Source organism: Heliangelus exortis, chromosome 5 (genome assembly GCF_036169615.1).
Source record: "Heliangelus exortis chromosome 5, bHelExo1.hap1, whole genome shotgun sequence".
In the NCBI taxonomy this organism is placed as follows: Eukaryota; Metazoa; Chordata; class Aves; order Apodiformes; family Trochilidae; genus Heliangelus; species Heliangelus exortis.
In genome coordinates this window covers 7,134,499-7,156,608 of record NC_092426.1, presented here as the reverse complement: position 1 = coordinate 7,156,608, position 22,110 = coordinate 7,134,499, and the positions used below count along the sequence as shown (strand labels likewise).

The 22,110-nt window shown below is 42.9% G+C and overlaps 1 protein-coding gene across 4 annotated transcripts in view; it reads right to left on the bottom strand.

The window, feature by feature from the left end:
* The window catches only part of MTHFD1 (methylenetetrahydrofolate dehydrogenase, cyclohydrolase and formyltetrahydrofolate synthetase 1), a 40,067-nt gene extending 27,182 nt beyond the window's left edge, over positions 1-12,885 (bottom strand). Inside the window, exons 1-9 of one of the 4 annotated variants that reach the window (XM_071745349.1) lie at positions 12,500-12,860; positions 6,560-6,644; positions 5,678-5,752; positions 4,862-4,921; positions 4,129-4,182; positions 3,658-3,794; positions 3,357-3,457; positions 2,882-3,018; positions 1,393-1,504 (exon numbers count right to left, since the gene is read on the bottom strand). In XM_071745349.1, coding sequence (XP_071601450.1) covers positions 1,393-1,504; positions 2,882-3,018; positions 3,357-3,457; positions 3,658-3,794; positions 4,129-4,182; positions 4,862-4,885 — 565 coding nt within the window. In that variant the 5' untranslated portion in view covers positions 4,886-4,921; positions 5,678-5,752; positions 6,560-6,644; positions 12,500-12,860. Of the gene's footprint in view, positions 1-21; positions 44-1,392; positions 1,505-2,881; positions 3,019-3,356; positions 3,458-3,657; positions 3,795-4,128; positions 4,183-4,861; positions 4,922-5,677; positions 5,753-6,559; positions 6,645-12,499 lie in introns of those variants that run through there. The other 3 variants (XM_071745351.1, XM_071745350.1, XM_071745352.1) reach the window with 3 other exon arrangements.
* Positions 12,886-22,110: the final 9,225 nt, after the last annotated feature.

Genomic DNA, 22,110 nt, shown 5'->3' with positions numbered 1-22,110 from the left:
CTGAAGAAGCTGGCAAGCTACCTGCCATTCTTTCTGGAGCACTGCAATTCCCACAGTTTTGGCACCAACTTCCCAGATTAATCTGAAAAATTTTTGCAACCTGTCTGAAGGAAAGAAGGAGATAAAAAACCTCAGCAGCTTCAGAAAAACACAGAAAAGTCTGTGGCATCCATCATTTTGAAATCTAGAAACTTCCATGGCACTTGACCAAGCCCTGAGGACTAGGTCTCACAACACCATCCAGCCATGTACCTGGCTGGGCTGTACAAGAAGCTCAGATCTCAGTGCACTGCCCAAGGCAGACAAATTGCAGAGAAACATGGATGTGTCCTCAGGTATGGAGTTTACATCAAGCCTCAAGAAAAGGTCATACCATCATATGTATGAAAACACAATGGGAGTTCTATTTGCAATACGTTTGGGGGGGGGACTCCAAGACATTCTGCTTCATGTAAATCAGCAGTGACCCTGTGGGGTTTGGCAAGTTGCCTAAGTTTGGGTAGCTTGGCACAAATGTCAAGCAACAAACAGCATCAGCAGGTAACTTTTTAATTCTAATTAGACAGAGGACTAATGTTTTTAAATGAAACTCGGTGACATCTTTGAGGAACAAGACTGCTGAAAAGAAATTTCTTTACATTACATTAAATAATGGCAACAAAGTGACTGATTAATTATGAAAACTACCTTTTAAAAGCTTTGTGGGTGTAGCATAGAGATAGCTGGATGGTGACTAATTTTCCATATCATTCAATATCTGTAATTTGGATTTAAAATGAGATGAAAACAGAAATTGCCAGACTGTCTGTTCCTCCTCTAAAAGGAAGGAGTAGCTAAGTGAAACTCTACCCTAAAATCATTATGTTCAAGCACTTTATTCTATGCCAGAGCCACTGTCACCAATACACTTGCAGAACTTTGTTTCAAGAACACAGCTACTCAAGCCTAAGAAATTAATTTTGTGATTTAACAAATCCACAGCTACTTTAAGACTTTTTGCCACTTACATATTTCAAACAAAACAGCTTAATCAGATCTAACTGCAAAGTAATGAAAGCAACACTGCCCACTCACAGGTGACCAGAGCAGCAAGACTTCACTATGCAGTTGCAGCAAATTACATGGATATTGTAGTGTTTCCTGTGCCTCCTCCTTCATCAGCCTCATTAAAGGCAGAAACAAAACTGACACTGATCTGCTTTAGGACAGTACTTGAGACCAACCTTTTTCTATTTGGGCATCTTCAGAGGTTGCCATCATTGCCTAAGGCAGATTTAAAACAGAAAGAACCTACATTGACTAGAAACACCAAGGAAACAGTATCTATGTACTTAGCAACTGCATTTATACACAAATAAACACATCCCCACTCTTTATAGGTTACTCACGCACCTGGCACATGGTTAATTCCACAGTCTATTACGATTGCACCAGGTTTGATCCATTCACCTTTCACCATTTCAGCTTTACCAGCTGCAACCACCAGGATATCAGCCTTACCAACCTATAAAAAAAGCCAAATAAAAAAACCTCTATCACACAGGAAGCAGAAAAATGCAGGATCAGCTTCAATTGCAGTGAAACTCTGTGCTTACCCATTGCCATAGGAGGGATAGAAGGGCATTGTCAGCAGTTAGAGGTAGCTAAGTAGTTCCTTGGCAAGCACAAATTTCTGCAGCCAGAAATTATGGCCTATTTTCACACTCCTACCCTGCACTGTTGCTAGTCAACACTTCACAACCTCCTTTGAACTCCTCCATGATTCCCAAGTGGATCACACAGACTACTTTTATATAAAATAAAAGTCTGCATATTCTTATCTTCCCCCTTTCAAATATCCCTGCATATTCAGCTGCTCTTTTCAGTGTTAGAAATACACAAAGCACTCATCAGACAGCAGCCAGGAACAACCCCTGCAGAGAACTTCACTTATGGCAGCACTGCCTTGTGGTTTTTAAGTCTAGGACTGTGTAACATACAATCCCAGGGAAAGCTGACTGCAAATCAGCCCCAACATTCATTCAGACAGAAGTCAGTAAATTTCACAGAGCTGGACACAAAGCTGGTGCTAGAGGCACTGACTAAAGCCCACTGTCAGTTCTTCTACTGCATCACTTATGTTTGCTGAGAAAGCTGATAAAAGAAAAAATTCCAAGAGCTAATCTTCAAGGGAGATAAACTATTTTTAAGATTTCATTAAGAATTAGCACTTCAATTGTTAATCAACCTAATGACAGTCTTACTGAACAACAAGTTAAGAGCATGAAGCATTGCAGTGTTCTTGATCTTCATTGTGAGTTACATTCAAATACACCTACTCTCCTTCCAGCTTTAATACTTGCCTACAGAGCCTGGCAGTGTTGATTGCTCTATGAAATCCAAGTAGGTGGCAGCACAGCAACACACTATTTCTGTCATTCTCACTGGTAAAGAGGAAAATGGTACCAACTCCCAGACACAGAAAATAGACTGGAGGGAAAAAAAAGCTGGAAAAACCATATAGTCTAGCATTTCCCAGCCATTAAATCAAAAGACCACCTGACTTTTTTTGGAAAACACAAGAACATATGCTGCCTTGCAGGCCACTACTTGAAGATTAGGAAGCGATGATTAAATTCAGCACTTGCCCAAAGAAAACAAGGGCAATAATTTCACTGTTATAATTCAAAGACCCACATTAAGGGCAAAATATACCGAGGATCCTATTCCATCAGAATTCTTTACACAACCATCCATTGAACAGAGCTGGGAAACTGAGAAAAACTTTTGGAAAACAACCCAGACCCAGAGATATGAGCAGCAATTCACTGAGTAGCATCAGGCAGCACTGTCCTTTCAGCAGATACCTTCAGCCTCATGCATCCCTCCTGTCCTTCCTTACCTCCTCAGCCAGGGTTGAGGTCTTGGAATGGCAAGTGGTCACTGTTGCATTATTCCAGAGCAGGAGGTCATGCATGGGAGCACCAACAATCTTACTGCGACCAATCACTACAGCCCTTTTCCCTGCAACCTGGATGCCTGCACCACAGAGAGTTCAAAGGAAGTAAAAATAGGTGGTTGTGCATTTCAGAACAAACTAACTCAAACTGCTCTGGAGTCTTATGGTCAGTTTAAGTCTTGCTCTGGTGCTTCAGGAGACTATCTTTCTTCTGGGTGGTGTGTGATAGGGAATTGGAGTTGGCAGGGAGGAAGGATCACTTTAAAAATAGCTTTTTTTTTTTCCTATTTGAAAAGTTTGAGATGAAAGTGGCACCACAACAAAAGTTTCAGTGTGAAGCACAGCCTTGCAAAGTGCATAGTTCCTTCTCTTATTGAAGACTACAGAACTCATAAATAATGGATGCAAACCTCCTTACCTGTCTGCCTGATAAGTTCCATGCATCCTTTTGGAGTACAGGGAATAAAGCAGTCTCCAAGGTCCCCTCTAGAGAGTTTCCCAGCATTGATGCTACTTAGGCTGTATTTTGAAAGAATAAAGGTAAGATCCCCAGATCACTGTTCAAAAGGAAAAAAAACCACAAAACCAAAAGAACCCTCAAAAAACAAAAAAAAACCAACCAACCAAAAACACCAAAAAAAAAAAAAAAAAAAAAAAAAAGCAAGCAAGCTTCTTTCTGGAATAGCTGTCATGCTTTCCAGGGGTGAAGTCAGTTTTACCCATCTACATCCTTCTCAGGTGCAACAGCATTGGTTATTTTTTCTGTATTGATAGGTTTATCAGAATCCAGTGGCAGCTGCACTATAAAGCCATGAACAGCAGGGTCTACATTCAAAGAGGCAATGCACTTGAGGACCTACAAGTGAAGACCAAAAATGTAATGGCCAATAAAATATGACAGATGCAAAGGAAAAAGCACAATCCTATCTGGATTAACAGACAAGAGTATAACTGAGTCACATTTTGCATTAAAAAAACCAAAACCTGCTAAAGTCTCTACTTATTACATTATCATACTATAGTTTTCTCTAAAAAAAGAAAATCTCAGTAGGTTCCAGGTTTTTTTCCACAAGTTAATATCAGTGGGCAAGCAGTCTTTTTTTTCATAAAATGAGAGGGCAAATACAAGTTCATCTCTTGAGCTCAAAACCAGGATTATGTATTTTTTCATCATTGGTTGTATTACTTACATCAGCTTCTGTTGCTGTGTTTGGCAGTTTTATGTGATTGGCAATGATCCCAATCTGCAAATGAGAATACCCAGAAATTATCTGTTTTAAGAACTGACATCAGACATTCATCTGGTTATTCTCTCAATCCTGAACTAAATTCAGTCACATTTCCCAGACCTACCTCCTGTTCCTGTGGCTACAGTCCTATTATTTGGAAATACCACCAGTGGAAGAGAAGAAAGATTAGTGCTTTGCCTTCTTAGTCTGGTCCCAACTTAATTTGTCCCATTCCCCTTTTGACACGAGCAACATCTCCATCTGACATCTTGAAAAGCCAGGAGAGAAGATGCCAGCTCCCACCTAGGGACACAGGGACTCACCCAGGGACTCATCCCCAGCCTTGCTATAGCATGTAGTGTACCACTTGGTGACAGATGCAAAGCAACTGAAGGGACAAGACAATCAGGGAAGACAAAGTGCACAGCCACAGGTCAGGGAAGAGAGAATCAGCACTTGAGATCCATATAATCTAGGAGATAATCACACACAAAGTGGCACCAAATCTCCACTTGGCTAAGTGTCCAGTTACACACCTACACCAGCTCATTATAACAAGGAGTTCAGGCCAGCACTGGTTTCTCTCATACAGGCAAAGCTTAGATAAAACTATTTCATTAGCATCTGGTTTTTCATATTCAAATCTCACCTACAGTAGAAGGGTAGAAATAAATATTAACAGCTTGGGCATTACCTCAGCAGCAGCCTTCAGCTTCATGTTAATGTAGAGGTTCGAATCATCCCGATTTCCAACCTAAGGTTGAAAAGAGAGTTGAGTCACACTGCAGAGACCCAGTCACAGAGATGGGCTGAACCCTCAGCTTCCTTGGAGCTACACCAAAGAGAGAGGTATTCTTGAAAAACTGTAAAACATACTGACAAAGACTATAGGTAGCTGCAGATAAGAGGAAAGTGTTCTTTTGACTAAGAGGCAGATACAGACAAGTTAACTGATATCCTGCATAAACACTATTGACACCTGTTAAAAACCTTAGAAAAACAGTGCTCTCCAAACCAGAAAATACCCACCTGCCATTTCATCTGAGAACATTAAATCTCTAGCTAATTAACAAGATCAGAAGGTGTTGATAACACCCAATTATCTTATGAAGGTTTTCAGAAAAGTTGGGCTTCCCTGATACCCAAGAAACCTAATTTTATGCACACACATGTGCCTTGATGGAGAGATTTTCTCCACTGTTTTGTACCTTGAGAATTTTCCTGCCAAAATAAAACCAACAGAACAAAAAATTGATGCACAAAGAGAAAGCAGCAAGTGGAACAAATGCCTGTAGTCTTTGGCAGTACTGGGTGACTGGAGTACAACTGCATTTCATAAGACTGCTTGCAACATCCAGCATGTTTTGTTAAAGGTAATACTCCTTGTACCCATATGAAAATTAGGGATAAATAAAGGAAAGCTGATAAGCAAACTCTTGAAGTTCCTCGGTACTTAGGACCCATCCCTGGTTCTTTCAGAGACTACAAGCCACAATGGTGCCTACATTACCTGATCACCCAGAATACACTGGTCTTCCCTAGGGTCAAAGTGTCTGCCCCCCTTTAAAGGTTGGTGGCTTTATGCCTCATTCAGGGCAGAAAAAAAACCCAGAGAACAGGCATGAGGAGGTATCAGCAAACAGACCACATATATTGTGCAAAAGAGGACACTCCTGACTACAGGACAAAAAATAAAGATTAACTGATTTATTTGTTGAGCTCAGAGGCCACCACATATCTCCCGGGAAAAGAGCACACATTGTGTGGGGTGCTAATTGTATTGAATTAACTGGAAAGCAGACAGCTGAGAGAAATGAACCCCAAGCTACTGTTTGGTAGCTTACAAAAGTGTCAAAGAGCAAACAGGTTGTAAAAGACTCTCAGACAACCAGGACTGAAGAGCACACAGGCCAAGCAAGAAAAAACTCCAATAGCACTACAAGACAGCTTTTTTGAAGATAATTTACAAGGCCAGCTATTCTGAAAAATATTCTGTCAGTGAAAAGCTGACACCTCTGAAAGCTGACAGGCTTTGGGGCTCACACAAATGCACAGATTTGGAATAGAATCTACAAGCACACTTCTTAATAGGCAAGAGACCTACTTTCACCATTTCACACACAAAATGCTCAGAGAACTGCTAGGGTCTGATGAAAGAAGAAAAAGAAAAAAACAAAAGCCCAAACCACCCAAAATCCTCTAAATGTTTCTGGGCCCAGTACTTGGTGAAAAGAATCACAGAATTGCATTACCATCCTGCTGGGAACTCTGAGCTTCTGCTGCTTATAAAGTTATGATTTGCAAGTCAGCTGTGATGAAGCTCTTAAGCTGTGCAAGTCACCATTGCAAAGCAACACAGATTTCCTGCAGTTGTCAATAAAGAAAAAAATACCTGCAAAATTGCAAGTCCTGGGCTGAAGCCTGGATATTTTTCTTTCATCTCAGCAACTTGCTTCTTTAGCCTCTCTCTCACTTGTCTGAAGAGACAAAAAAACACAAGGTAGAAGTTAACCACAGGGCTGAATTCTCATACAGTGATCAGTCAGGCGTTGAAAAGATGGCAGATGGGCAGAATGGTGAACTCTTATACCTTGAGTACATAAGGCTCAGCAATCTCCAAATAAGATTAATATCCATAAACCACTAAGTGTCACAGTTTTATTCAAACTTATTTGAGTTTGGGGGGGGGAGAGGGGTTTGAAGTCCACTTTGTGCTTCTTCACCCTCCTCTTCATGCTCTCATAGGATACAAGTGTAAAAAAAAAAATTATCATAGAAACTCCCACGATTTCAAAGTCACAACTCAAAAGTAAACCCTCTTTTCACACACACCATCCCAAATCTACCTGTCTTCCATAGAAATCAATCAACACCATCATCATACATGCTGTCCTGGTAAAGGGTGATAAATACAAATGGTAAACCTCCAGAAAATAAGCTAACCAAACATGAGGTATTTAAAGATACACCTCTTCTACAGTTGGTCAATACTATGTGTTTCTATTTCTTGCAAGCTTGCCCTAGCCCAGGCTGGGTAGGATGCAGTCCTGTACCCACATTCCTGCCTCCAGTCTGCTTCTGTGCTTGCCAACAAGCATTCAAGAAAATGCCCCCAGCCCGAGGGCTTCCATGCAAGGCAAAGATTCTTCCATGAGAGCAGGAAGGAGAATGGGAAGTGGATAGAGGTGAAGCCACATAGAAAATTAGCTAATACCTCCAACACTGCTCACATTGACCCTTCAGTGAAGACAAGTTTAAGGATTTAATTAGTAGATCAAGACTTAGAAATGGAAGCATGAGAGGATTTACTGATTAGTTAATCTAACTCAGGTGTCAGCTCCTACCCACTTTACTATGTAATGCTTTAGAGATAACGAGTACCTATCACTGATAAATTAGCCATGGACAGCTCAAAAGCCACTGTCACCATGCTCCACAGCCTCTAGTTTCTCAGTCACTGTCTGGCTCCATGTACAAGATCATTCACCAGGGAAGGTGGTAGGGCAGAGGTCCTGGTGCCAGAGAAACTGTGCTCTTTTGAATTTGAAATTCTGCCAAAATCCTGGGTGCAGACCAAGCACTAATGCTCTTTCTCTTCATCAGAGGCAGTCAGGATTCAGAGACCAGTCCTGCTCATCTCATGGGCTCATGCAGCTGGATGGTGGCTATAGCCCCTCACTGCAAATATAGAAGGTACTCACTCGAGAAAAAAGTCAGAAGAAAACCTCACAGGACACTACAGGCATAACATGTTTGTCTTACTCCATGTGATCTCCAGCCCATGTCCCACCCACTATTCTCAAGAGAGATGAGAAGGTGCTACCATCACACCAAGCAAACCTATTGTGCTCCAAACATCCTTCTGTTCAAAACACAGAAGGTCGCCTTGTGCTCATCTGCTCTCAAACCAGTATCAGGAGGTCTGCTACTTCCCAAGTAGAACCAGACTTCCCAGACAGGAGGAGGTGCTGTTTGTGCCAGTTCATTAAAACTGCAAACAGCAAGGGTACAGGGACAGAGTACCTGATGTACCTGACAGAGTTCCTGATGCCAGCTGTGAGACTGCAATTCTTGCCATACAGAGAAATCCCAGGATGCCAGATAGCCAGTGAAGCCAACTCTACACTGAAACTATGAGCTCCAGAGGCAAGAAGAAAGGGAAATGGGAGCAGCAAACCCAGCAGCACTGATCCCAGGGGATGGCTGCAGCTGGCCCAGTCAGAAGCAGCCCTGGGGCTGTTGCAGATGCCCTCTCAGGGGAATCACACAGCTCCTGCTCAGCTCCAAACCATGTGTCTCTCCTGCTGCATCTTGAATCACACTGTCAGAGCTCTGCAGCACCTGAGGAACAGGTTCAGAGTGTTTGTGTCTGGGCAATCTGTTCCAAGTCCCTTACAAGCTTTGGAAAAGCAGGCTTTCAATTATATTTAAGACACAGTAGTACCTAGGCTTCCTTTAGCTATCACTCCTGTACAAAACTTGACACCAAGACTGGCTTGCCATAGCAAGCTGTTTTCTGAATTCTTCAGCCTTGACCTAGCAATTCTTCATGCTGAAGTGACAAAAATTCATCTGCTGGATGTCAGAATCACCAACTGCTTTTCCTTACACTCCAGCTCTAAGTCCCTATGGAAGGCATCAAATCCACAGCTGCAAGCACAGCAGTGCCTGAGCTCACCAGAAGCCCATAAAACCAATGCAGGGAGCACCAGAACCCTCCTGCTTGTGGCTTGTGAGTGGGTGCTGTGGGCCAGCTCCTTGAGAGAGCTATTTCTGAGAATAGCCCCTGGTGTTCCTGTGGGGAAGGCACAGCACTGGTTTGAAGCCTGCAAACAAAACCAAATGTAAGCAAAGGTGAAATGTACCAAAAATTACCATGCAGTAAAGCCCTCAGCTGGAAAGGGTCTCAGATCTGGGTTTTACTTTTAATGCCATGTCCCCAGTAAAGGAGAACCAAGCTCACCTAAGGGTCTATTTTCCCTCTGTCCTCTGTGAAGCAGGAACGTGGAGCACTTTCACCCCCAGCAGCCACAACTGTTCCTACATTATATTGCTGTCATTTTCTGTAATTAGGCACTGACTCTCTTCCCCTTTAGCTACAGAAGAAAGGTAACATGCACAAACACACAAAAAGGTGCTGCCAGCAAGGATTTTTTTTTTTTTTTTGCTTTAGGAGACTTAAATCGAGAAATCTCTTGTTAGACAGCCACCTAGTGTTAACTACCACTGCTCTCTAGTTACCAGAAACAGCACAGCTACGAAGATTCAAGAGAAAATTCAGGAAAAATAATTTCACAATCCTTGTTTCAACTCTGCAAAGCTACAAATACGTGACTAAATAAACTTTGCAAACCAGCAGCTACTTAGTGATACCATTTGCAAAATTCTATTGTGCACTTTAGGTAGTACCAGGACAAAGATAAAAGTTCATATGGATAAATCAACATTTTTTTACTAGCTATATGAAAACACTTATAAGTCATAACACTTATAAACATAAATTTGAAGTTTTATGTGGCAATTTCTCCAAAAGCCTTCCCTCTGACACCAAGACCTCTCCTCTGCCTAAACCCTCTTCCACAAACAATCTCAAACTGCAAACAAAGGTCCAGGGTCCACACAGGTTAAGGACAGCACATGGCTCTGAGCATACAGTCCCCAAGCCAGCTCCAAACAGTAAAGAACCCGTTAGCTTTTCTTGCTCTAGACTGCAACAGTGAGCTGAATTTAAATTCACCAAGTGAATTTCCCAGAAGAGCAAAGGACAAACCACACTCCTCCAGCTCTGCTGCAAAAGGAGAGGGAAGTACAGCACAGCTCCCATGCCAGTGCCTCCACCACACTTATGGGATTCTGTACAAACAGCTCAGCTCTGTGGTTTGAGAGCCATACTCAACAATTTCCATACTCCACACATCACCAGGCTCTGTTTCTCCCCCTTCTGTAAGTAAGAGTGCCCAAGGTCTTAATGACTACTGCCAAATGAATACCTGCCAAATACCTCCTTCAGCAATGATACTGCCCCAAGAGCTTGGCTTCAATGCCTGGATGACAGACTCCCCAAATATTTCAGAACCATGCATCAGAAACATTCTTTCTGCACCCCTCTAGAAATGGCCATACAATGCTTACAGCCCTCCTCAGTTCTCCCTGTGGACCCGTTTTCCACCAGACAAGGTTTTCTCCTACCCTGTAGCATCTTCGGGGCAGGGTCACATTTTTTAATTCTGTGTCTGTACAGCAGACACAAGGGTTTCTTGCTTGTGTTTAGGGCAGCTCAGTGGAACTAAATGGTACTGGACCACACAGTTCACTTTCCAGATGTGAACTAGGCCTCTCTCATCAAATTTTCCTTATCTATAGAAGCAAGGATGCTCTCTCACTCTTTCGCAAACAAAGTATCTATTCTTTTTGCATGTTTCACAAAAACAAGAATGCCACCTGATTTTTGTTTAAATAACTGACAAGACTCTGGAGTAGGTAATTTTCCACTCCCTTTGGGGGTTGGGTGCTTCATGGCAGGAGCAAAAAATTTACAGTACTTAAAGAGTTTGGGTTTAAAACATGCACAGAAACCGAGAATTTTGTAGCTGTAAAAACACATGGTTGATTCACCTCATCTATTACTATTTTACTGACTTACAAAAAACAGTTTGCTTGATTAAAGGATAAAGCAACAAAAAACACCCCCTAAAAGATAACAACTGAAAAGACTTTGCAGTTGAATCAAGTGAAAAACACTCCCCTTCTAAAATAGGCAATTCAGTTGGAAATTCCTAGAAAAACCACATGCATATCCCCACTTCTTCTGCAAGACTCCTGGCCTGGAGGTGGACTCAGGACAAGGAGAATTCTCTGGAACAGAACTTCTCTAGAGGGTCTGGAAGGGACAGGCATCTGCAGAGTGGATAGCCCATCTCCTCATGCCCCTACTAGGAAAAAAATAAAATAACGTAAGGCCCATTCCTGTAGAGCAAATAGGATGATAAACTGGGCATAATTAGCTGCAAGTATTTTTCCATTTTGTGTTGAGTCAGGATTTGATTTTGACAGGGTTCCACCAAGCACCCCAGAGCTGTGGTGGAAATTGAGCAATCTTTTTTTTCCTATTAATATCTTATGCTGAGTATTTGCACAGCATCACAAAGGTCCTTGTCCCTGAAAACGATAATGCAGAAAGCAAACTGATATAGAAAATGCCATCACTGTACCTAGAAAATAAAAGACAGTAAAGCAATATGCACTGTCAAGGAAGCTAGAAGTTTAAGGTGAATGCTCAGAATTCCTCCAAAACACATTCACTGTACTCAAGTTAGCATCTTGCCAGATTGCCACGGCTAAAACTGGAATAATGTATAGCTTGAGAGGATCTACTATGCCTCAGGGGCATAGAAAAAGGAAACTCATAGTAAGCACGTGGCTAAGTACCACCAGCACCTTACAGCGTGCAGAAAGCACTGGCTTTAGGACTGACAAAAGTGTAAGGAAGCACACAGGCCTGAGGCTGTGCTACTGGCTCAAAAATTAGCAGATGAAAAAATATGCAAGCAGCCTGTAATCATGGATAGAGAAATCCAAGACCTATCAGGCCCACTTTTCAGAAATGCTCCACTGTCAGATGGATGTAGATGTGTTATATGCAGCAATATCCAATACCAGGTCTAACAAATTTTTAGAAATTACTTTAGACCATTTCACATTTATCCTTTCTGCCTGAGTTCCCTAGTTACAGAGAGAAGGTACTGAATGAACCTACCCAAGCAAGCCCCATTTGCACAGAGCATTACAGTGAACTGTTACCCTTTGCTAAACACAGTGTTTTCCTAAGGTTGGTGAAAGTTCTTTTAGTTTTTTTACCTCTTCTTACCGTATGTAAGAAGGAACAGGAAAACGAAACAAACTAAAAGACATAACTCAGAGTCACCTATACTCGGGGCTCGCCAGCCGAGTAAAAGCTGAAAAGCAGCAGGAAGCTCAGCGCAAAGATGCTGAGAGGTCACAAGCTGCTCCGCAGGGCTGATGTTGGACACTGCCACCTAAAACCTGGCAGCCACACGGGATGGGTTTCTCGGGGGCAAATGCAGCCGTGACAAACACTTCAGCTTCCCAAGATCTCTGATCCCACCTTCATTCCATAACAACTCCCAGCGTTTCCGCCAGGAAGAAGTAAACTTTAAATGGCAACATAGTGACAAAGTTTCAGGATACCTTCCAGCCGCTTCATCCCGGCGGCCGAGCCCGAGCAATGCCCACCCACAGCCCCATCCCCCCCGGGCCAGCAGAGCTGGGTCCCCCAGGGCACCCCCCGGGCTCCGCGGTACGCGGTACGTACGCAGAGACCATCTTGCCGCTGAGGACCTCGGCGGGGGCCATGGCGAGGGCGGGGAGGCAGCAGCCGAGCGCGGCGGGGCTCCGGGAACGTCTGCGGGACGGGTTGTCCCCAGCACTTGTCCCGCTCCGCGCCACACGTGGCCCCAAACTTTCGGCGGGCGCCGGTCCCACCGCGCAAGCGCTACCTCCGCCCCGGAGGAGGGCGGAGAGGGGCACGGAGGGGCGGCTATGGGCTCCCCCCACTGTGGCGGCGGCGCGGTGCCTCTTCCCTTGCCCTTCCCGCCGCCCAGAGGGACCCAGAGAGCAGCGGGGTTGAGCGAGGCGGCGAAATGGCCGCCAAAGCGCCTCAGAGGCGCCGCTCTGGGCTGCGGCGTTTCCTGGCGTCCGGCTCTGCGGTTCCTGGGCCGCAGGGCGGGCTGCAAGCGCTGGGCGGGGAGGGGGAAAGCTGCTTCCGGAGCTGGGGAATCACAAAATCTGCCTCCAGGATCGTGATGATGGAAGCTGCCTCTGGAGTTGGGCGCTGGGGAGGGCGCGGCCGGGGGGATGCTGCCCGTGGGTGCTGAGGGGCTGGCAGTGCCGGTCTGCTGGTTGGGGGGCTGTGCACACGGAGTTCCTGGCTGTATCCTGACGAAAAATTGCAAATCTTCGTAAGAATAATCCCTGCGTTTCATGTTTTGGGGTGTTGTCCAGAGTAATCCTTAACCCTTCAGATTTTCGTCACGTTTTTCACACGTAAAGTCACCAAACCTCTGTGTACAGAGGGCAATGCAGGAGGAGGCAGGGTCGTGGCTACAGCTCAGGGGGTTTGTCAAGAGTGAGGAATAGGTTCCCGACAGGTGCTTCCCAGGGATGTACTTGGAGTCAGTAATCCTGTGAGGGCTGATGGAGATGTAGATTCCTGTCAGATCCGTGCAGTCCTCCGTGTTTGCTGTTACCTACATAACCGAGGCTTTTCTTTGCTCTCTGGGCCAGGAGAGTCAGTGATTTTCTCACACATGTGGCAGATAAGTGATTGGGGTCCAGACAGAGCTAGGGAGAGGAAAAGCATTTAAATACTGAGGAAAACTGGCTTGGGCAAGATAGTGCCACAACCCAGAGAAGTTAAGGTACTCCTCAGTGTTCCCTGCTAATAATCTAGACATGGTTTGAGAAAGGGTCCACCATTCAAAATCTGGCAACAGAAAAGTCAGGCCCATCAAGATCGATGGTGGGATATACAGACTTTTCTGTTTCAGAAGCTTTACAGTTGCTTCTCTGGTATTCCAGGAAGAGAATATAAGCCATATATGGTTCAAAACATCCCTGATGATAAGGCTTTTCTTTGTGTTTCCTTTCATAGACTAACAAATTATATCTTGTCTGCTTTTTGGTTCCTTTTCTGTTGAGGTAAGAGCTTGTTACCTTGAGTGATAAAATACCTTAAGTTAACATTGTGTTGTGGTTGTAGGGCTAAAGATCAGTAATTTCTCTTTAAAAGTGACTTGGAAAATGACAGAAAAATTTGCATTTTAGGGTTTTTACATGCTAACTATAAAAAGCTTGTATGTATTCCCTGTATTTTCTGGAATGCTCCAAAAAGTGCTTGCAGTATTATACAATCAAAACTGAGATTACGCAATTAACTGAGAAAAGAGATTTTTCTAGGCTGCTTAAAATTCTGTGCCTTATTTGTTTCTTCTGTTGCCATTATCTGAGGCCTGAATGAACTCTTGGAGGGATGGGGGGAGTGTTGTGGAAAACCAGTGTTCAGGATAAGCTCACAAAACCAACTTTTGTCAAAAAAAGATTTGATATTCAGAATGGCTAGTGTAAAATATCAGGCAGAAAAAACCCCAAACAAACAAAAAAAGCCATCTTATTTAAATTTTTTACATCACCTCATTTTGAGAGTGAACAGAAGAAACTGTTGCCACTGGGAGGTGTAGATTCCTCCCCAGAGTTGCTCAACTGCATGATTTGAATGCATGTGTGAACATTAACATCACTTGCTGCTTTTCGTAATGCCCCAGGTCTTAAAAAAAAAATGTCTCGTAGTTGCAAATAAAACTTTGCAAATGACCTATGTTTATTATAGGGTCTAAAAAATAGGAAATAAGTGGTTTAGAGATATTTTTTTATTGTTTAATTATATTTGAGCCAAAATCTCAGTTTTTAGAAGGGATAGAGTAATGAGTTTTAAATGTTTATGCCAGAAAAGCAGCCCGAGGTTAGCTCCTTTATCATAGCATGAAGTTATTTTGTATTTCTAGCTTGTCTAGTGTCAGTCAAGTGCTAAAGCTGGTATTGTTACTCAGGGGTTGTGTGTTGTCATGCCTTTATATAAAAGCCTGTTCTTTAACATTTACTTTTAGCTACCATCCTGAGGCAAAAAATAACTGGAAATGGGATGGGAAAGAAATACAAATGGGATGAGGTGAGAAGGAATGGCTGAACAGACCCTTCTGCTCTGTTCATCTCAGAGCCAAATCCATCCCTGAATCAGAAAGTTACTATTCATATGTGGGGAAATCTCAGAGAGACACAGTGGCAAAGAAACATTGTGAAAATGTTTTCAAAGTTGACACCAGTAATTAGTGCTTTATGCTTTCTGTAAAATTATTTTGATCGTATTAATGCAAAAGAAGGAGAAAACAACAGAGAGCTCTGAGCATAGTCTGTTTCATATCAAAGCAGACTTATTTTCTAATGGCTGTTAGGATGAAGAAGGATAAAAAAAAGGTTACTTCAGGATAGGTTTAAACTTCAGAATAAGAGAAACCTCTCTGTGTGTTGCCCCAGAACAGTTGCTCTGCCTCACTCACCTCCCTGCCAGGCATCTCTGCATTTGATTTGGCAACTCCCACACTGGATTGTTTACCTTTGCATCCACCCCCTCTTACCCAACACGTCAAAAGTACTGGAGCTTTTTCTTTAAAGAAGCCACAAAGGCTGAAAAATGCGTGCCAGAAAGACTTTCAGTGTTACTGATGAGCTAGCAGCTGTGCCTCTGATGGCACAGGGCACCAGGGGCTGCAACTTGTTATGAGAAACAGACCTTGAATCAGCAGACTAAGGAAAAATATTAGGCTTTGCTTCACCCATTAAGTGGAACAATTTAGATAGGACATTGTCTCCAGTAAAGGAAGAAGAACAGAAAAGCTAACTTAAGTTAGCTTCATAAATCTTGGTCAAAGAAGAGATTTTGAGAAAGCTTGTTTGCAAGAGCACACCAAAAAAACAGTATTAGACTTTGATTCCTCAAACACAAAAGGAGAACCTTTCCAGCTTAGAGATGCCCCACTGAACAAATCAGGGTTGATTAAAAGATGTTACTCTAGAATGCACCTTATCTTCCATGGTGGACAACAGAACTTTGTAATGGGATAACAGTGACATGTTTAAATACATGCCCCAGAAATAACAAGCTGGTGATGCAGACAGAGGCCGGGCAGTCACTGCAAAAGTAGCTTTAATTTAAGACAGTATTTGCTCTTTGGCCTCCTCAGGGCTCCTGATTCAATGCCTGAGCTGGCAGATGAGTGACTGCAGTGCTTTTCATCCTCTTCAGTGCACAGACAGAGAGATGAATAAATCACTTCCAAGTTTTAACTACAATGAGCTGATTTTCCATAAAGCAAGTGAAAGGTACTTTCATTGTAGGTATTCCTGGCAGGGTGGTAAAGCTGGCTGTGTCCTATGGAGTGGCAGTAACAAACCAGGGCTCTGAAATTCTTTTCTGACCCCTGTCTTAAACTTACAATTCCCATGCTTACCATGCTGGGTTTTTTTATTTACTACTCTGCAGTATAAGGCTCAAACCTCTGTATCCCAAAAGTTTGGCAGCCTCTAGTGAGAGCCATCACATTTCAGCCCTTTCCTTTTGCCTAAGAGTTGTGTGGTTTGTTTGGTATTTAAAACAAAAAACTGCTCCATTTATAAATGAGGAAGAGCCTGGAAGAGGTACCAGATTCAGAGACACATTGCTAATACTTGCTCTGAAGGTGTAGAGTGCTTCAGGTTCCCACATGCTCTGCTGCATCACTGAAGAAAAGCAGTAAATTAACCTTGCAAGTCTGTAGAGCTCTAGTGTCTGTGTCTGTGTCTGTGCTGCACACCTCTGGGAGAGAGATTTCTCAAAAGAATAGCAAGGTTTGCTCATTTCTACTACCGTGAACTCCCTCTGAGCTTTCCAATTCCTTGAGAACTGATTAGAAAGCCTGTGCTATGGAATGGTGTGTCTTTGCTGCTATCTTCAAGATTTAAATAATCCATCAGGACAACGTAATATTTTGTCCTATATGTCAGGTGTATCTGGCAAAAAGCACATTAAGGGCCCTTTGGGTCCCCTGCAGCCATCATTTTGAAGCAAAGCGTTTTGATATCTCTCATCTCCATACCCTGGTGTGAACTTGGTGTGGAATCAGAATATGGTTTGCACAGTATGGGGAAACATGATGGGCTGTGATGGTCTATGATTTCTCTTTTATGCCCTAGAAGCTTGGAGAATAAAATGAGCAATTCCTTCCAAGAACTGGAGCTGTGACAAGCTGTGAATGTTATTGGTGTCTCTTTTGTTTGCTAAAGAATGTAGGACCAGCAGGCAGATTCTGATGGAGACCAAGACCCTACTGAGTCTTCTATCCCTTTTACTTTGAGGATTCAGTAGCATTCCTGGAGCTTTGTGAAAGGATCTGGTGAGTGAGGCAAAGAATTTTTCCCCTTTGTGGACAGTTTTTTATTCCTAGACCCTCTTATTTTGTATCATTTTTACAGATTACAGGATGATGGATGTTTTGTATTACAGGTAGTCCACGTGGCTTCCAGAGGAATGCTGAGAAGTTTCTTTCCCCCCTGTCCTGGGATCTGAAGAGGGGTTCCTTGACATTTTAAGTAGGAACATTTTCACACAGGATTCCATGACAATTTGGACTTTTTTTCTTTTAAAAAGTCTGATTTTGAGGCAACACACGTGGCATCCTTCACTCAGGAAGGTGCCCTTCACTCAGGCACCACAGTCGTGAATGATAGAGAAGAGTTATGGCTTCACGTGAAGGGTGATTCAAAAGCCAGAAGAGTTGTCTTTTGTATTCACTTATTGGGAAACAGATTGACACATAGGCAAATAAATAAGTTAATGTACTTTTTAAAGAGAAAAGTGTAACAGTTCTGTAGTTTTTATATTCATCAGTTTTCAACTGTCTTTACCTGCTTCAGGGGGAGGAGAGGTCTGGATATCACCAGCTTATTCACAGGCAGAGAAGAGGAATGTGGTTTGCTTCAGTTCCCCATTTCATTTTTTGCTTTCAGTTTGTTACCTGATGTTGGTGATCAAAAGACTCTGACCTCCATGGACCACATATATATTATATCAACAACAGCATATACAGAGACAGAGTTGCTCCTGGAACTAAGAGAACCCTCAGTATGAAGGAAATAGTCTATGGAAAATCAGTAAGTGACAATTCTTGGTATACTTTCAGGTGACACTGCAACTTTCAAAGCAGATCATAGAATCATAGAATGTCTAGGGTTGAAAGGGACCTTAAATATCATGTAGTTCCAACCCCATGCATAGGCAGGGACACCTTCCACTAGACCAGGTTGCTCAAGGCCCCATCCATCCTGGCCTTGAACACCTCCAGGGAGGGGGCAGTCACAGCTTCCGTGGGCAACTTGCTCCAGCATCTCACCACCCTCGCAGGCAAGAATGGAGAACAAAGCACAGATAAGAATGGTAGGTAATGTAAATTCTCTTGCTGCACACTGGGAAGCTGTAGGGTGGGACAGGGTTGTGAATCCTTAGAATTCTGTGGTTGTAGGCATGAGTTTAGGCACAGGGAGCTGCATGTACATCTGCATTACCCTTGGCTCTTATCTCAGCAGCTACAACTCCTTCCTCACTTTACTGCACCCTGTGTGAAGGTATCACAAGTACCTTTTAAATTTAACAGCTGAACCTGATAGCTTAATGTAACACTTATTGTATTTTATTTAAGTAGGATTGTTACAAGGGGAAGAACATCTATGGTACTTGCTAAAATCTCTTACAAACACACACTCAGACATTCATTTGTTCTCTGTGATTTACCATTTTCAATTGCACCAGCACTGCTCAGTGAGCAGGAAAAGCTATTGGGATATGAAGTTTGGTTTTTCTCCTGGATGTTTCCCAGCAGTACCCTTCTTGCAGATTATGCAGTCTTAGACTTGGAAGATTTATATCATATTGTAGCCATATTGAGGGCTTCCACGAAGGAGCCTGGCCAAGTTGTCTGCTTTCTATTACCTAAATGACATCCCTTGAAGACTCTGGGAATTAGGGGATGGAGGAGTCTGGTGTCTGGCTGGTGTCCAACCAAACTGCACTGTGGGGTAGATGTGGCAGGGCCTGTGCTGAGCATCTGGACCTACTCAGGCTTTTCCTCTAACTTTCCCAGATCTCACCATGACATAAACATGTGCTTCTGAGCTTGGACTCATAATCAGGCAGCTTGACTGCAGGAAGGATTTGGGCTTAAAACTGAATGGGCAAAATTAGAGTCAGCCAACAGCAGTGCACAAGTCCACACCTGGATCACTGGGATATGAATCACTGCAAACATAGCATACCCAGTCAGGGAAAAGGTACCTTGTGGGACTCTCTCTATTTTTGTACTTGTGGCATCAAGATTTCCTGCAAAGAGACACCAACTTCCTTTGTTTAGGCAAGGGGATGCAGTGAAATATGTCTATGCAATCTTTAACTGCTGACATCCACGTGGGTGGATCAGGGTTCCCAACATCTGGAGCCAGTGTTACATTCATGGGCTCAAGGCATTAGGATGGGGACTCCTCCTTCCTACCCATGTGCATAATAATTTGCATTTCCTCCTAGCTTGTTTCAGCCCTTTGCAGCTTGAGGTCCAGGTAATTGTGTAAAACTGGCATAACAAATACATTTACAATTTCTTTATAGCCATTTTCATACTGAAAGAGCAAAAAGACAGGGGGAAAATGGCCACTTGTGATGTCCAAGCTTTGTTGCATCCTTGCAGCCAAGGAAATTTTGATGAGGGAAGAAAGAAGAAGATTCATACAAGGTGGGAGACATTTTGGGGAAACACTTTCTGCAGTGGCACTTGAAAATGGAACTAAGGGGAAAAAAAGGTATTTTTCCTCAGCTTTTTGGCTGAATTATGGTAGTTCTTGCAAAAGATGACAGTAATGAGGAGAACATGCATTTCTGTTGACTCAGTGATGAGCATACCCTGGGTTAATGGAAAATGTGAGGACAATTTGCTCTGGTAACTGTCATCTTTGGCACTGAACATTCTTTAATCTAAAATTTAAGGTGTTCAAAGCCTCATTAGCTGGAGTACATCCCAGGTTTTAATGGGAACATATCTCTGAGCTACCTATTGAATGCCCCTGTATTAATTAGTCAGAATACCCCAGGGTAGAAGGAAAAACATATTAACATGAAGCAGTATCCTGTGTCTGCAGTGCTCCCTATAGCTATGCAATTGGTAATGTCTGAAGAGGGATGCCTTCATTTGTGAAAAAATCAGAAAATGTGGGGATAGTTCAAGTGTCCATGCCTTGCTGATACTTTCTAAGGAAGACAGGGTGAACTCTGGAGCTCTTCACAGTTTTTATGCAGATATGGCTGTTACACATTAGGAATTTGATTGCATTGGTGATCCCTTCAGAAACAGTCTATTCCCAGAAGCACCACTTGAGAATATCCAAGACTTTTCTGTCCTAGTCTCTCTGTAACTGTGGTTCCTGACCTCATTCTAGCAGGCTTTGCTTATGTCATCTTCTCAGCCATGCCCTCTGGGTCCAGCTGGTCTCTTTGCTGTTGTGCCAATATTTGAGGCTGAAGGGACCTCTTAAGAACACCTTGGTCAAACTGCTCCACCCAAGCAGGCTCAGCTGAAACATTTGCCCAGGACCTTGTCCAGCTGGGTTTTGAAGATCTCTGAGGATACAAAGTCCATAACTTCCCTGGACAACCTATTCCAGTGTTCAGCCATGCTCACATCTCACTTATTATTGTTGCTTCTTCCCCTTTGTCTCAGCTATTGCCTCCTTGACCCTCTTCCTTATGCTGGACTGTGCACTCTGTGCTCTGTCCATCTTTAACACTTGCACATCACCTGCTGATGCCCAGCTCTTATTTAGGAAGAAGAGAGCTAAACCAGAACAGAGGTAATACCACAACAACACAATATTCCTAGAAAACTTTTCTTCTTGGCACTACTGATTGCATACTGGGGCTGGTCAAGAAAGCAAAACCTGTTTTATAAATCAGGAGTGGGCCAGTCAAGAAACCATAACTTGTTTAATAAGACAAGAGCTTTGACTATAACCTGAGAGTAACTTCTGTGATTTTTTCAGCCACAGGCAAAATTCTCAAATTCTTAAATACTGAAAATCTGTAGGTGCCCTGAATTTCATCAAAGCAAAAGGACACCTTAAGCTTGCAAGCTCTTAAACAAGGAAAGCCCTTCTGAGTCAGCCTTACAGAGATAAATGAGCAGTTTATTAGTACACAAAAAGGACAACATAATTTGTAGAAAAATTTCTATCAGTTGCTCTTGTAAAACTTCACACTTTTCAGCACTGCATTTTAAGAAGTTCAGAGAATTCTTTTGTTTTCTTTTTTGGGCTTGTTACAGCAAAGTTGCCATCAGCAAGGTCGGAGGCTAAAATCAACCCAGCCTTATTATTTTTACAATTTACATAAAGACATGTACATTCTTGTTAAGTGCCCAGTGAGAGCTAACATTTCTGATGGGAGGAAGAGGGATTTTCCTGAAGTTACAGCCATCAGCCATTTCTCATAACAGTGCTGAAGTCACAAAATTATGTCCCAATGGCCAGTGTTAGTGGATGTCCAATACTTCTTTACAGCAGGATTAAGAAGCAAACAAATAGAGAGTTGAGTGATATGAAGAGTACCCACACTGAAATCCATACTTGAGCAGATTCATTCAAACTGGTAACAAGATAACAGGCTGAAAAGTTCCTTGTTTGATTTTGGATGCCACTGTGAAATTGCACCCCACTTAGGGTCCTGGTGTTGTGCTGTTCCTGCTGTGGTGCTGGGATGGTACAGCCTGTGTGAAATCCCAGCCCACTGAAGTCAGTGGGAATCTTGACATTTGTTCTATGGCTGTGTCAGTGACTTTTGTTATCACTGGTGATGCAATACCCCTGGTACAATGATGCAAACGTCACAAAGTAGATGTTTGACCCTGTGGAAAAAAAAAAAAAAAAGCGCAAACAGTACGAGCAGCAGCCAGCCAAAGCAAATAAAGAATCTGAGGAAGATAAATTGTTCAGGATTTTTTTTTTTTAACTTTTACAAAGTGTTCTGGATACTCAGAGAATTTATGTTCCTATTAATCAGCTCTGAAGAAGAACTGGTCAGCATTTCTGAAGTAGTGAGAAACATTTTGGCTATAGCAGAAGCCCAAGGTAAAGGCTGCTCACATAGCAAGAGTGTGCTTCCTATTGCTACAGAAATATGAGTTTCACAAATAACTTCTTTAGTACTACTCTGTGAGGTTTATCTGCCAGCTATGTCCATAGGCATGCTGTTTCCTGTGGGCTGAGCCCTCCGAAAGCCAAGAGGCTGGCCAAAAGCAA